Source organism: Bos grunniens, chromosome 8 (genome assembly GCF_055505025.1).
Source record: "Bos grunniens cultivar Pamir isolate PY7600 chromosome 8, Bosgru_T2T1.0, whole genome shotgun sequence".
Taxonomy (NCBI): Eukaryota; Metazoa; Chordata; class Mammalia; order Artiodactyla; family Bovidae; genus Bos; species Bos grunniens.
In genome coordinates, this window is record NC_141172.1 from 90,709,735 (window position 1) to 90,726,005 (window position 16,271).

General features: G+C 41.7%; 1 protein-coding gene across 2 annotated transcripts; it reads right to left on the bottom strand.

Moving 5' to 3' along the window:
- Nucleotides 1-1,227: 1,227 nt before the first annotated feature.
- On the bottom strand, nt 1,228-16,255 carry BAAT (bile acid-CoA:amino acid N-acyltransferase). Of its 2 annotated transcripts, none has more exons than XM_086315747.1 (4): nt 16,117-16,255; nt 6,314-6,808; nt 5,880-6,082; nt 1,228-3,836 (listed from the first exon to the last, which is right to left on the bottom strand). In XM_086315747.1, the coding sequence occupies exons 2-4, from the start codon at nt 6,774-6,776 to the stop codon at nt 3,243-3,245; spliced, it is 1,260 nt and encodes a 419-aa protein (XP_086171873.1). In that variant the 5' UTR covers nt 6,777-6,808; nt 16,117-16,255; the 3' UTR covers nt 1,228-3,242. The 2 variants fall into 2 exon arrangements, with proteins under 2 accessions (XP_086171873.1, XP_086171874.1); XM_086315748.1 differs by having other exon boundaries at nt 1,228-3,658; nt 16,117-16,241.
- Between the last annotated feature and the right edge of the window lie 16 nt (nt 16,256-16,271).

Sequence of the window (16,271 nt, forward strand, 5' to 3'; positions counted from 1 at the left end):
TAAACCTTTGTCTTTGGGATAGACTGTCTAACCACCCTAGAAAGGGAATATGATAGGGTGAAAGTTACTAGGATTCATATATACAGATGAGAAGTATTCTACAAATGTTTAAACTAGAAATACTTCTGCAGTCAGCCAAAGGACACAAAGAAAGAAGGCAAAGCTTAGAGAATCAAAATGTCTGGACAAGTTAATTGAGGGGTAATCTTTGCCCATAAGTTACAGAAAATACTTGAAATGCATCAGAAACCAGAAGAGCACATCTCCCCCAACCAAATTTTCATTTGTTGTTGAAATAATTAGGGGAGGTAGTAAAAGCAGGAGGGGCAAACTGTGCTGATTGGCAACTGAATAGCCCTTCCTAATAATGGATCTTATTTTTGTTCACAGTCCACTAAATGGACATGGTTTTCCAATGGATGCTGACCCATCTCTGTACCTCTGGGTTAGTCTTGATTGTCTAAGTTAGTATGATGGTCTCATCTCCCTCACCTGTGATCACTTTAGGCATGAACATGTGATATGGGTTCAGCCCATGGGGTACCAAGCAAAATAAATTAAAATAATAATAATAAACCCATTCCTAGTCATATCCTGATGGAATTTCAGAACGCTAAGAACAAAGAGAAAATTGTAAGAAGTTCTCAGAAAAAGAAGAAAAGAATCCCACAAAGTAGCAAGAATCAGATTTCTCATTGGCAACAATGGATGCCAAAAAGACTAAAGAGAAAAACAAATATTGTATAATATCATATACATGTGGAGTCTATAAAAATGGTACAGATGAATTTATTTGCAAAGCAGAAAGTCACAGATATAAAGAACAAACTCATGTCTACCAAGCGGGGAAGGAGGAGGGGGATGAATTAGGAGATTGGGATTGACCTGCATACACTACTATGTATAAAATATCAATAGGTAACTAATGAGAACCAACTGTATAGCAGAGGGAACTCTACTCAGTGCTCTATGGTGACCTAAATGGGAAGGAAATCTAAAAGAGATGGGATATATATTTGTATATACATATAACTGATTCATTTTGCTGTACAGCAGAAACTAAATACAGCATTGTAAAGCAACTATACTCCAATGAAAATTAATTTAAAATAATTATCACTGATTGCAAAAAAATTATTCTGAAATTAATAAGGTATATCATGGAGAAAAGATGTATTGCATGCTAAAGTTCTTGTCTGTTGGGCAGAAAAATAAACATACCAATTGTACCTTATTTTTTAACTTTTATTATTAAAAATTTGAAAGCACACATAAAAGTAGAGAAAACAAACCTCAGTATATGCATCATCTAGATACAATAGTTTCTCACATTTTCCATATACCTGTAGTATTTTAAAATGATTCCCAGATATTGTGATTCTTCACTTCTAAATATGTCAGTATCCATCTCTAAAAAGTTACCTTTTACATAATCCCAATACCATTCTGACACCTAACAAGATAATTTCATAGTATTGTTTACTATCCAGTCATATTCATATTTCCCTAGTTACCCCTCAAAAATCTTTTTACAGTTATTTTGTTCAAACCAGGCCCACACACAGTATTTGGTTGATATGCCTCTCAAATCCCTTTTAATTTTGAATAATTCCCCAGCTCGCTCCAATGCAAAAAAACAAAATCCTACAAAGTGAAAAATTCCAAAATTTTCCATGCAATTTTTATGAAAAGAGACCAGGTCAGTTGGTAATTAAATTGTGACTAGACCAGATCATAGAATGATAGTCTATGGTTGTCTCCTTATAGTAAGTACCATTTATCTCTTTCGCTAGCTACCACATTAGTAAGAAGTTTGACCGGACTGGATTTAAAGCTTGACATTAAAACTTCAAGCTTACTAGTGTTGTTAGAAGAGTTCTAAGAAGTGCTGAGCACTCCACATTACATCTCATCATGAAACATGTTATTTCAAGTTGACCATTTTTAGAAACACTAAGCTTGATCAGTGGGTTCAGAGGGTGACAATCTGACTCCTCCAATACAAAGTGAGATTCCCTTTTAAAGAACAAGTTAACTACAGGATGATACTTGGTACTTTGGTAAAAGCATTCTTGGGTTTAAGGGAGGGGCAGGGAGTAAATCACAAACTACTTAGACATTAACAAAATGAGAACACAGTATATCAAAAAGCCAGAAAAGCAAATACGGCAGAAAGAATAAACTTATTTCAAAGAAGCAGAAATTGAGGAATCAGGAAAAATTAGATTTGACCCATAAGCAACCCAAAAGCTGTTCTAGGGGAAAAAAATCAATAAAATAGACAAGTATTTAGCAAGTCGGATTCAAAGTAAAAGGCAAAAGCATGCAAACAAAATGACAGTTGATATGTTAAAAAGAGAGAGAGAGAGAGAAATGTGTTCCAGAAAATAGAGATGAAATTCTTAGAAAATATAAATGACTAGGTTAGCTCCAAATTTTTTTTAATTTTAAAACCCAAACTAGTCAAGATGAGAAACTGATCTAGTAGAATTAGATGAATTAGAAAAATTAGTGTATCAATGAATACAATTCACCACATTGACAGAGTGAAAGAGCAAAGCATTATGGAAAGGATAATAGCTAACTCTGATACTGAAATCACTATGTGCCAGGCACTTCTGTAATCACTTTAAATATAACTCATTTAGGCACTAAATACTCCAGAAGCACATGAGCATTTAATCCCACTCCTGTTTAAAATTCTTAAACAAAATATATTTTAGGAAGAAAAAGAAACATCACTATTCCAAAAAAAAAAAAAAAATAGAGTTAAGGTATCTACTGGAAATCCATAGCAAGCTCTACACCTGATGGTGGTATCAGAACTTTTCAAATCAAATGTCAAATTCAACTCAAAATAGTTTAAACAGAAAATGACTTCACAAGGGACTTTAAAGTTCCAGGAAATTCATCTAGATTGGCAATACCCGGATCCAAGGACTCCCCAACCGGGATACAAAAGGTTATTCAATGTTCAAGGGCATCAAAATTTTGCAGGAGCAACGTACCCTGCTGCATATCAACTAAGATTCAATTTATAAAAAGTTACAAAGCACATACAATTTTATCAGAAATATTTCAGATGCATGATTCTTTGATTTTGTCCAGTTTTCTTCCAGTTGACTCAAGATGACTGTGAATCTAGAGAAATCAGGAGAGCCCCCTCCCTCACCCATAGCCCTGCCTGATTCTTTTCTGTTGCTGTTGGTCTCCGCCCCCCGCGCCCGCCCCCATCACCCCCCTTACAGTGTGCTTCTGCTCAGAACAAGGTGTTGCCTGAAGAATTTCAGGATCTCTTGCCAAGAGTGCTCCTGGGCTGCCGCTTGGCCCTCAGGCTCCCCGCCCCAGAGCATGGGGAGGAAGAGGCCGCGGCTCCAGGACACACAGCACAGGGGCAAGTTTGGCGGCTCTATCAGGTGGCCCGCCCCGGGGTAGGACAGCATCCTTCCACTGCTTTTGCCGTGCCTCCGCAGCTGGTCCAGTGCCTGCTCAGCGTATTCTTTGCTATTGAAGCATTCGTCAGCCTCTCCTACAACGAAGAGGATTGGGCCCCGGGCCTTTTCAACAGGAAGCACACTATGTTGATTCCGTTCATCTCGGGGGTCGCCCTTGAAGTGGCGGATGCGCACAGCACCCGCAGCGTTGACCTGCATGCGCTCTGGAAACGAGGGGATGGGGGTTATGACCAGATCCCGGTACCTGAGCGGAAATTCATGGATGGCATTGGCCCCATTGATGCAGACAGTGGCTGCCACCTGCTTGAGGTAGCAGGCCATGGCCAGCCCAATCTCTGCACCTTTGCTCACAGATATCACTCCAATTCCCGGCTTTTGGACCTGAAGGACAAAATGAAGGGAACCCATGACAGGCCATTCTCTGAGAAGGAGCTGTCCCACAGGCCAGTAAGCTGGGATGACGGGGAGAGTCAGAAAATAAGGAGTGGGAGTCCTAGCACTAGGGTTTACCAGCTTTTGAGACCAAGAGAGATCATCATCTACTTACACTCCCTAAGCCTTATTGTCTTATGAGGGGTCATAATATTACCTACATTGCAGGACTGTTGCGAAGATCAAGTGAAACAATAGACACTAAAACTGCTCATCAAAAGCAGAGTTCTATATAAAGCAAAAAGGATCTAATGCACCAGCAACATTCAAGCAGAGGCAGGTAAGTATTCTGAAGAACAAAATTATTCTCTCGAGCTAGAAAAAGAGGTGTCCTGAGTTCTTTCAACTATTCAGTTCAGTTCAGTTGCTCAGTCGTGTCCGACTCTTTGTGAACCCATAAATCACAGCACACCAGTCCCTGTCTATCACCAACTCCTGGAGTTCACCCAAACTCACATCCATCGAGTCGGTGATGCCATCCAGCCACCTCATCCTCTGTCGTCCCCTTCTCCTCCTGCCCCAAATCCCTCCCAGCATCAAGGCCTTTTCAAATGAGTCAGTTCTTCACATCAGGTGGCCAAAGTATTAGAGTTTCAATTTCAACACCAGTCCTTCCAATGAACACTCAGAACTGATCTCCTTTAGGATGGACTGGTTGGATCTCCTTGCAGTCCAAGGGACTCTCAAGAGTCTTCTGCAACACCACAGTTCAAAAGCATCGATTCTTCGGCACTCAGCTTTCTTTATAGTCCATCTCTCACAACCATACACGACTACTGGAAAAACCATAGCCTTGACTAGGTGGACCTTTGTTGACAAAGTAATGTCTCTGCTTTTTAGTACGCTGTCTAGGTTGGTCATAACTTTTCTTCCAAGGAGTAAGCATCTTTTAATTTCATGGCTGCAATCACCATCTGCAGTGATTTTGGAGCCCAGAAAAATAAAGTCAGTCACTATTTCCACTGTTTCCCCATCTATTTGCCATGAAGTGATGGGACCAGATGCCATGATCTTAGTTTTCTGAATGTTGAGCTCTAAGCCAACTTTTTCACTCTCCTCTTTCATTTTCATCAAGAGGCTCTTTAGTTCTTCTTCACTTTCTGCCATAAGGGTGGTGTCATCTGCATATCTGAGGTTATTGATATTTCTCCTGGCAATCTTGATTCCAGCTTGTTCTTCATCCAGCTCAGCGTTTCTCATGCTGTACTCTGCATATAAATTAAATAAGCAGGGTGACAATATACAGCCTTGACGTACTCCTTTTCCTATTTGGAACCAGTCTGTTGTTCCATGTCCAGTTCTAACTGTTTCATACAGGTTTTCAAGAGGCAGGTCAGGTGATCTGGTATTCCCATCTCTTTCAGAATTCTCCACATTTTATTGTGATCCACACAGTCAAAGGCTTTGGCATAGTCAATAAAGCAGAAATAGATGTTTTTCTGGAACTCTCTTGCTTTTTCAATATCCAGCAGATGTTGGCGATTTGATCTCTGATTCCTCTGCCTTTTTTAAAACCAGTTTGAACATCTGGAAGTTCACAGTTCACGTATTGCTTAAGCCTGGCTTGGAGAATTTTGAGCATTACTTTACTAGCATGTGAGATGAGTGCAATTGTGCGGTAGTTTGAGCATTCTTTGGTATTGCCTTTCTTTGGGATTGGAATGAAAACTGACCTTATCCAGTCCTGTGGCCACTGCTGAGTTTTCCAAATTTGCTGACATATTAAGTGCAGCACTTTCAAGAAATACCTAATATTTAAACATTTTTGAACTAGAAAATGAAGATCATAATATACCTAATATTTATTGTCTTCTCTGTGCCAGTAAGCATTAAGCTGATCTTAATCAACCCAGCAATCCTACAAGGTTGATATTATTATCCCCAATTTTAACTCAGGTGTGCTGTGCCCCAAGCTAAACAGACTGGTAACATAGGCAGAACAGACATTTGTGATATAATGTTGCCAGGTAAAATGAAAAGTATTTTAAATACCTTGGGATGAGCTAGTAGCAAGTTGGCAGCTTCCTCAAAATATTCCAGGTCCACCTCCTCCAGCTGCTTGGGCAGGTCATCATAGGCAAAATATGCTAAAGCCAGCACTGCAAAGCCACGGACAGCCAAAAGACTGGCCCGATATTCAACTAGACCCCCGATGCCCCCAAACAAATCAAGGAGTCCTGGGAATGGGCCTTCCCCTAGGAGCAGCAAAAAGAGAAGAAAATGAGATCAGAAAGAGTATCAGAAGGGCTGAGTAGATAACGGCAAAAGTACAAGCTGAGCAGAATGAATTTCACTTTCATACACAACAAAATGGCTTGTTACTTTTAAAATATTGTGGGAAATCCTAGTTCAACAACTGGATGCCCTTTGTCTTTGCTTTTATCCCCACCAACCATGTTTTCCAGGTTCCTCAAGATGAGTCTCACCTGGAGGCAGGAACAGGGCTCCTCTGATACGACCTTCTCGGATGGGCACCCGCTGCAGGTCGGGGCTGGAGAACCAGCGCTGCAGCACCTGGCTGGCCTTGGGCTGAGCCTCGCCTACCTTGTGTATGTAAACTGAGTCATATAGATCCAGAGTGATCCAGGTGGGTGTGTTCATCACGTTCCTCTTAATTAGCCTGTCAAAAGGCCTCTCGGGCTTCAGGGACCAGAGGAGGCCCATTGGGTGGACCCCCATGTAGTGGCCCCCCACAGCAGGATCTCGCTTCAGGTCCAGTTCCCCAGCCTCGTTAGCCCTGTAGAAAGCTCGGGACCGGTATAGATTCCCCTTGTCATCCTTCATGGTTGCTATGAGGGTCACCATCTGCAGTGGGGGCAGGCCCGTCGCTTGGATGTGCACAGGCTCATCTGCCAGGGCACTTGCTGGGGTGACTGTCAGCTGGAACATTGGCAACAGGCAAAGGGACCAAATGGTGTTTCCTGCAGTGGGAGAGAAGACTCTGAGTTGGAGACTTTGGTTCCAAGGAAGAGGCTCAGACAAGGCTTGCACTGGCCCAGAATACTTCTGGAGATTACTGCAAAATACACGGAACATTTGGAGGAGGGAAAAATAAGGTGTGCAGAGTGTACTCATTATTCTCATTTTACATATGAGGACAGGTTAAGTGGCATGCCCAAGTGTTGTAAATAATTAATAGTAGAACTGGAAATTGAAGCTAGGTCTTAACACTATAGCCTCCTGTCTTATCCATTACAGCACTGAAGGAAATCTTAGTTTTGTGGTTTTGAGTAAATTGAGCTTCAGTTCTTCAGCTGAGATCATTCCCAGATGACTTATTTCACAGGTGTTTGTTAGGCTCCAAGGGGTAATGCATGATTAAGTGTTGCCTGGAAGGATCAATGCGGCTTTTCAATTCCCATATCTACATAAACAAGAAATATGTTACAGTATTGTTTCTTTTTCAAATTTCCAATCCCTCTCTGCCATTGTAAGACCAACCACCAGCTCTTTTTAGAGTTCCCATTATTTGTTCTTTTTCAGGGAAAATAAAATTTCATGATCTGCTTCAGTGGCTTTCCAGTGGAGTGGTAAATATTGAATATTGTTTGTAGCAAAGAGAATAAAATATACATTTGGTCAGCTATTTCATACTGTGCCCTTTTATGAGCAAAATTGGGGTATTCTCCTCCCTCACACCCTTCCTTCTTTCTTTCTCTCCTTTTTTATATACCTCATTGACAAAGGATTTGAACCTGTTTATAGGTAACAGAGACATAAAAAATAAAAATAGGATCTGGGAAAATATGAACTAGAATCAGAAACACTGAATGAGTGACAACCAAAGGAAAAAGGCAACCTGTCAGTTGTGTTGTTCTAATTATTTTCATAGAAAGAGCTACCAGCTTATCAAGGGAAAGGAAAAGGTGAGGCCTTTCCAATATTTTCCTAAAAGAAATTTCTCACCTGAGACTTTGACATAGATATGCATCATTTTCCAACAATGTCTTCAGACAAATTGTAGTACTAGGTTTCCCCTCAGAAAGTTTGATCCTCTAAAGTGAAGTTGCTTAGTTGTGTCCAACTCTTTGCAACCCCATGGACTGTAGCCCACCAGGCTTCTCTGTCCATGGGATTTTCCAGGCAAGAATACTGGAGTGGGTTGCCATTTCCTTCTCGAGGGGATCTTCCTTACCCAGGGATCGAACCCAGATCTCCCACATTGCAGGCAGACACTTTACCCTCTGAGCCACCATCCTTGATTTTATTTTATAGAGGAATGTAAAGTGAGGGTTTATGCTTTATATTTGTGACCAGAAAAGATTCCAGAGAAAATAAACAGGGTTTGGAAGTGCAGGGGCAGAGTGAAGTCGCTCAGTTGTGTCTGACTCTTTGTGACCCCATGGACAGTAGCCAACCAGGCTCCTCCATCCATGGGATTTTCCCATGGCAAGAATACTGGAGTGGGTTGCCATTTCCTTCTCAGGGGATCTTCCCAACCCAGGGATCTGACATCCCATCTGTCAGCAATCCTTAGGCAGACAAACAACATTAGGATTCCACTTTAAATCACCTGGGAAGGGAGCCAAGCCTGGGCTATTAGAGAAACCTAATAGTCAGAACAGACTGGTTCCAAATAGGAAAAGGAGTACATCAAGGCTGTATATTGTCACCGTGCTTATTTAACTTATATGCAGAGTACATCATGACAAAGGCTGGAAGAAGCACAAGCTGGAGTCAAGATTGCCAGGAGAAATATCAATAACCTCAAATATTCAGATGACACCACCCTGATGGCAGAAAGTGAAGAGGAACTAAAAAGCCTCTTGATGAAAGTGAAAGTGGAGGGTGAAAAAGTTGGCTTAAAGCTCAACATTCAGAAGACAAAGATCATATCATCTGGTCCCATCACTTCATGGGAAATAGATGGGGAAACAGTGGAAACAGTGTCAGACTTTATTTTTTCGGGCTCCAAAATCACTGCAGATGGTGACTGCAGCCATGAAATTAAAAGATGCTTACTCCTTGGAAGGAAAGTTATGACCAACCTAGATAGCATATTCAAAAGATGGACCCTTTGCCAACAAGGGTCCATCTAGTTAAGCCTATGGTTTTTCCAGTGGCCATGTATGGATGTGAGAGTTCGACTGTGAAGAAAGCTGAGCACTAAAGAATTGATTCTTTTGAACTGTGGTGTTGGAGAAGACTCTTGAGAGTCCCTTGGACTGCAAGGAGATCCAACCAGTCCATTCTGAAGGAGATCAGCCCTGGGATTTCTTTGGAAGGAATGAATCTAAAGCTGAAACTCCAGTACTTTGGCCACCTCATGCGAAGAGTTGACTCATTGGAAAAGACTCAAATGCTGGGAGGGATTGGGGGCAGGAGGAGAAGGGGACGACAGAGGATGAGATGGCTGGATGGCATCACTGTCTCGACGGACGTGAGTCTGAGTGAACTCCAGGAGTTGGTGATGGACGGGGAGGCTTGGCGTGCTGCGATTCATGGGGTCGCAAAGAGTCGGACACGACTGAGTGACTGAACTGACTGACTGACTGAATAGCCAGAGTATCTGCCAAATACTCTGTATCATTTCTTTAGATCCTTTGGGATCTTCCCTTTATTTATCAGGAATCACATTTCCTTGAGGCACACCTAGAAGATCCATATCATCTTGTGCTTTCATTCATTCTTTTCTAAGGTGGGCTCCCTGCAGATCTCCACCCAAACATTAACTCTCTGCAAGATCACTCTTCTGCAGGGGCAGAAGAGGGGTCTTAATGCTCAGTTCTTCACTGTTGAAAGGAGATCTTCAGAAGAAAGAGAGAGTGAAGGACAAAATGTATTTTGTGCTTCTTTTATGAAAAAGTGATTTCCTAGGAAGTCCCTGGTGGTCCAGTGTTTAGAACTCCACTCTCTCAATGCCAAAGTTCTGGATTCCATCCCTGGTTGGGGAACTAAAATTCGGCAAACTGCTCAGGGCAGCCAAAAGTTTAAAAAGCAAAACAATTTTAAAAAGAAAGTAATTTTCTGCAAAGGACACACTCCCTCTCACTTGATCCCCCATCAACAACCAGTATTACTGACCATTTGAAAACTCATGGTCAATAGAATAATTTGGAATAAACAGATTGTGAATGTTTTCCTTTAATACCAGCAGAGTTCTTCACAGAAGGAGGTTGCATCAGTTCAAACTTCCTGGGTCTTTCACTAGTCTTAGGGAGATAGGACATGTAATAAGAATAAGAACACCCCGTATCCTGTGTGACATTTCAGGGGTCCCTTGGTATTTTCTGATCTGGTCCTTCCTATAACTCTTTGTATCTGCTATTTCTTTCTTCCCAAAAAAGAAATCATTAAGAAGGGGTACTTGAGAGCCTTATTCCACACATTCTTCTTTCTTCTCAAAACTTCCTTATAATGTATTGACTCACTACTGTTGGGGGCCGGCGTGAGGCACTCCGCCCATGACAAAGGTCATGAGGAAGGAGGCTCGACATACGCAAAGGCGGGATCGAGCCTCAGGAGTCCCCCTGGAAATTCTCGAGCATCTACCCCCATAACCAGAGCCTGCCTACTTTACTACTTTGTGCTCTCCCCTACACCTCTGACTTTACAGGGGGCTGTCTCCCACCACCTCTTTCGGAGAAGGAGTTAACTTAGAGCTCCAGTTAATAATAATTCCTGGGCGTGACAGGAGTATTTCAACCTACAAACTCCTCTGAATGTTCTCTAGCCTGCCTGACAGGCTTGTCCGGCCACATGTGATTGCTCACAGCCTCCCAACCATGAGAGGCACGAGATGCTTTAAACCTTCTAAAAACAGGTTCCTTAGAAAAGTTAGAAAACTTTTAGTATAAGTATAATGCGCTGATTAGAAATTGTATTGGTGAAGGGTTTTTCATTTGTTGAGCCAATGTTTGTTGCTAAGTCTCCACATCCCCTGCCCTTACACACATTAATGAATATATAGAAGAAATAAGTATTAACCTTTGATATTAATCACGTTAGACTTTAGGCTAAGTAAATTCTTTCCTTAACTAAAACCCACTACACCCTCACCCTATAAGAATGTAACTTTATTTGGGTGGCGTCTGTTTTAAGAATAATCACCCTTGGAGAAAAAAGTGTTCTGGTTGACTGACCACTGTCACAAGGAGAGGGTCGTAAATTGTCAGCAGGCCCCCTGGCCAGAAGATGATGTAACACCCCTAAGACCTCTGTATACATTTGTGTGAAGCACCTGACTTTAATAAAAGTCAGGACTGCTGTCCCCACGTGACTTTTGTATAACAGCTCAGTGTATAAAAACAGACTCTGAAAAATAAAGAATTGGGATCAGTTTCTTGAAATACTGGTCTCCTCATGTCGCTCTCTCTCTCACTCTGGCTGAGTCTCCATCTGGAGCGCGGAACCCACCATGCTTACTAATTATGCCTGGGCTTCTAAGATCTGACCGGGGAGGCCTCAGTGTCTCCTCTCCTTCGGGAGAATGGAAGGACGCCTGCGGCCTGCGTAAGTGGTGCAAACTTCTTGTCTTGAAGTTTTATTGGTCTCCCGCGTAAACCAAGCTACTCAGCCTCTTTTCTCCACTGAATTTTCCTACTGAGCTATCCTCATTCTACTACTCTTTATATCTTTGATGAATATTTAAATAGTCGCCGAAGCCGTCTCCCCTTCGAATACCCTGGATCAGCCGGAGCTGGACCCTGGCACACTACAGATTTTATTTTCAAATGGAATTCATTTGAATTACTTAACATAACTACTCTCCTGCATGCATTCTGCATCTGGTCTAATTCTCCCAGGTGGATTGCCAGCTCAAGGGCAGCAACCATGTGTTAAAACTTCAGAAAATCTATTGATACTCATATAGTAAATTATACATTGTATATACTTCAGAGTTATGAAATTCATAATGAGGGCAAGAAAAGAATAGCAGCAAACAAGGAATTAAGATATTCTACTTACATAGTGTTTTTGTAATGTAAAATATTAGAGTTTCTTTACAAATCATGGTCTCTCTTTATTTGAGAATTGCCTCCTAAGCCCAGAGATGGACACTCCATAGCTATGTTTATACCATGTGACCTCCTTCCTGGGGGCTGTTGCTGACTGGATCAGGATTGGGCACCTGATTCAAGACATGCCTGGAATGTTCCTACCTTGCCAATTTGGAATGGGGACTCAGAGCTCACCAGTCCCTTTATCAAGGTAAGGACTAAAGGTGAAGCAGAGGTAGCAAAGTTGGGTAGCAACTTCGGTAGCAAAGTTGACTTGCGTGGCCATGCCTTTGACGTCCTGAAATTTTGCACCCACGGTGCCCTCTTACCTCATGCTAGTCCTGTCCCTGGACTCTTTCTGTGTGAGTGTATCCATGAAATGCAGACGCTGCATCCAGATAATCACAGAAAACCAGCCTTGGGGTACAGTATGGACATTTGAGGAAAGACTGACAGAGACAGAGAGAAATTAGTTTGTTCCTATCCTGAGAAGCCCCTGAAGAAAGAAGGTCTGCAATTACGGAAATAAGCGTCAGAGGAAAGAGAGATGCGGGAAGATAGGTTTCAGAAGATTTCAGTCTTTGAAAGGAATGTTTCTTAGAATTTTGTTTTGGGGTCTCAGGACTTAGCTGACTATGCTTACTGTTTTATCTCCTAGTTTTTTTGGAGCTCCTGCTAAATGTGCAAAGCTATTGATTCTGAATTGTCAGAAATTCCCTGTAATGGTTATTAGTATTCTAGGTCTAGATTTTGCCATTTACACCAAGGTATATGCAAGGGATTAGATTATAATGATAGTTCCTGTAAGAAGTAGGAGTTCTCCCAAGAGCACATGAAATAGAAAGAGAGAGAGATCATTTGGTCAGTCAACAATGTGTGCTTGTGAATGGTGTCTCTGGTTTCTTAGCCACACACAGAGTAGGAAGTAACCACATGATCAGCAATCCCACAGTCACTGCCTTTGGTATGTGGGCTAAACAAAGTCGCCTTTCACAGGCTGATGAGGCAGATCTCGTGAAGATCTGGTAGGGATCCAAGGTAAAGTCTGACAGATTGCCTTTGCAGAACTTAGTTGTAAGCCTCTCGGACCTCAGATTAGTCAAACCTTTGTGTCATCTGTTCTTTATATAACACTCTCTTATAAGTTCAAGAAACAAGAAAAATCCAAAATTTAAATATTGGGTTGGCAAAAAAGTTCATTTGGGTTTTCCTTAATATCTTACAGAAAACCCAGAATGAAATTTTTGGTCCACCCAATACATACACATGTATACACACGCACACACTCTTACAAAAGAAGATTTGGGATTCTCAATGGGGTTCTGAGGAACTCTGAGGTTCTGCAAAATGTCATCAGGGTTTCCACAAGAGCTCTTAATTGGAAAAAAAGAGAAACAGTTTTTGAACTCCAAGTGTGAGGTGAAGGACGGGGCTAAGCAGTTCCATTCCTGGTTGTTTAGCTCCATAGGGTACTGTATGAAAGGACCATAGCCAGAGACCATTCTCAGTTTGAGACGCAAACTAGCGGAGGCTTTTGATGGCTATGAGCTCAATGTTCTGTGGAGAGGAGAACACTGTGCTGATGAGTGCCTCTCCTCCCTGAATTACCTCCTCCAATCCCACTCTTCTCTGTGGACTGAGGTAAAAAAGAAAACAAAGTCTATTGGTGTAATATAGAGGGAAATTTGCTGGTAATACAAGTGGTCCTGTTTCACTGGGCATGATCTTTAACAACTGAAAAATGCAGCAGTGGCTCCAGGAAAAGGGTAAAGACAAATCAAATATCACAATTATTTGACAAGTAATGGGGCTGGTTATTTTAAGTGGCCTTTGGAATTCAATTCTCCCCTCATTTCCCTTTTTTCTGTAATAGGAAACAATTACTGAACACTTACTAAAAGCTCGTCACTGGGTAATAGGAATCTGCATAGTAAAGCCTTTTCACTTTTCAAGACCCTTTTATGTTTATTATTTCTCTTGACCCTCACAGAAAATCTATGGGAATAAAAAAAATCATTATAATCCTTCCATTGTATATTAGAAAATTGAGCTCAGCTAAATGACTTACCCAAACTTGCCAATGTTGTTAATGATGAAGTAAGAATTTTAACCAGTACTATCCCACCCTACTTACATACCTTACTTATCTTCCTCAAATGAGGGTAGACACGTGAACGCTCATTCTTTTCCTGGCCACTCCCTCTTGCTTTTCTTTCCTACTTCTTTCTTGATTTTAACTTCATTTTTCCCTTTCCCCAACTCTGAAGACTTATGTTAAATATTAATATATATCCTGGTATATCCTCTTTCTTGATTATACCTTTATCTTTCCTGTTCCTTAACTCTAAAACCCTTTGGTTAAGTATTAATATATACCCTGGTGTGGCAGAACTAGTAATGGACCAGTAGAATTAAACTTTATAGTCCACAAACCCACATATGCAGGAAATATAAATTTTTTCTGTTTTTCTAGATTCAGAGTAATTTCTATTCCTGACCCAGGAATCAAACCCGGGTCTCCTGCATTGCGGACAGATTCTTTGCTGTCTGAACCAATGCAGGCCCAGTGAGTGGTGCTAGTGGTAGAGAACCTGCCTGCCAATGCAGGAGATGCAAAGAGGCGTGAATTCGATACCTGAGTCAGGAAGATCCCCTGGAGGAGGAAATGAAAACCACTCTAGTATTCTTGCCTGGAAAATGCGGGCTATTGTCCGTGGGGTCGCAAAGAGTTGGACACGACTCAGTGACTGAGCGTGCTTGATGATGTGCTTACTTGATGATGCATTCTTCTAAACCCATTTTACAATGGGTGCCAGTGGTTCCAAATTCAGATACCTATTGGGGTCAGACAGGTAATATAAATTTGTAGATAAAGACCAGAGATGAACAAAATATAAGGCTGTAGTGAACCTAAGACTACCAGCCCTTCTACAGGCACTCAAATGTATTATATTAGAAAGAAAAAAAAAATTCATACACACAAAACCACCCAACAATCACCAAACAAACAAAAATCAATCCAAGGTGTGGACCGAATGAAACACACCCATTTATGACTTTTGGAATTCACGTCATCCACTAGGATTTTGTACCATAAAGGCCAAGTAAAGATGTTTGTCTTCTCTTCCTGGTGTACTGTCCTTTTCTGAGGCAAAAAGTATCAACTGACCTCCCTCTGGAGGAAGAAGGAAAACAAGGTAAAATAGAAATACCAGAATATGAGTGACATATCTCAGAGAGAGTGTGAAGATAGAACAGAAGACCAGGTGAATTTTTATGGGCTACTTAAGATGCAAAATTCCTCAAAATTCAATGGCATAATTCCTTGCCGCAGAAGGCAGGACCCTGTTTATCGGCAACTGTCAAAGAAACCAAACGTAGAAAGCAACCGGAGGGCAAGAAACAAGAATTCAGCTGCTTCAGACGTGGTGGTGGAGAGGGAGCCGTCAGCAAAATGGGAGCGACCTGATAGGGTCTGAAAGCTGAAACCCACATTGCTGAGCAGGTTTCAGACCCCCCAGAGTCCGAGGGTGAAGGGTGGGGATCAAGCCTACACTATTCGAGACCTTGACCTGTTAGAGGAAGGGAAGTCAATAACTGGCAGGACATCAACACATCAGAAGCAGGAAGAAAAGAGTTAAAGAGAGCAAAGTTCCCATGGAACTTAAAATTACCGTCACTAATCAAGAAACAGATTCCATTCCCTTCAGAAGCCTGTGGCTTTTCTTTCTTCACCCCAGCACTTCTTTCTCCTAATAAATCCCAGGAAAATATTCCTTGAGTCAAGAAACATCTCTCCAATAGTCACATTAGGCTGGATCTTGACTTTTGCAGGCAAGTGTGCATTTTGCCTCCAAAGTAAAAGTGAAAGTGTTAGTCGATCAGTTGTGTCCAACTCTTTGCGAGTTCCTCTGTCCATGAGATTATCCAGGCAAGAATAGCAAAGTGGGCTGCCATTCCCCTCTCCAGGGTATCTTTCCAACCCAGGGATTGAAACTGGGTCTTCTACATTGCAAGCAGATTCTTTACTGTCTGAGCCACCACGGAAGCCCTTTTGCTTCCAAAATAATCTCCTAAACAGTCTTCCAGATAGCATGATGCAGCTAGCATAAATCTACATTTGAACAATAAACCACCTGGGACAGTAATTGCTGGTTTTTCAGAGAACTGAGCTACCCATTGAAGTGAGCAAAATACACACAGCAAGATGCAAACAGCCTTCCCTGGTGCCCTGTGGCTGAAATCAGAAAGCAGATCTTTTCTACTTGGCCGTGATGGACTTGACTTACCCTGAATTCAGCTGCAAAGAACAGTCTGGAGCGAGGTGCTTTACGGAGCCAGCTAAGAGCACTAGACACTTGCCTGTTGCTTGCTAATTTAGATCCTTCAAAATACCTCAGCCTACTGGTCAAAGTTGAAACTGTCTCCATAAAAACAATCAGCT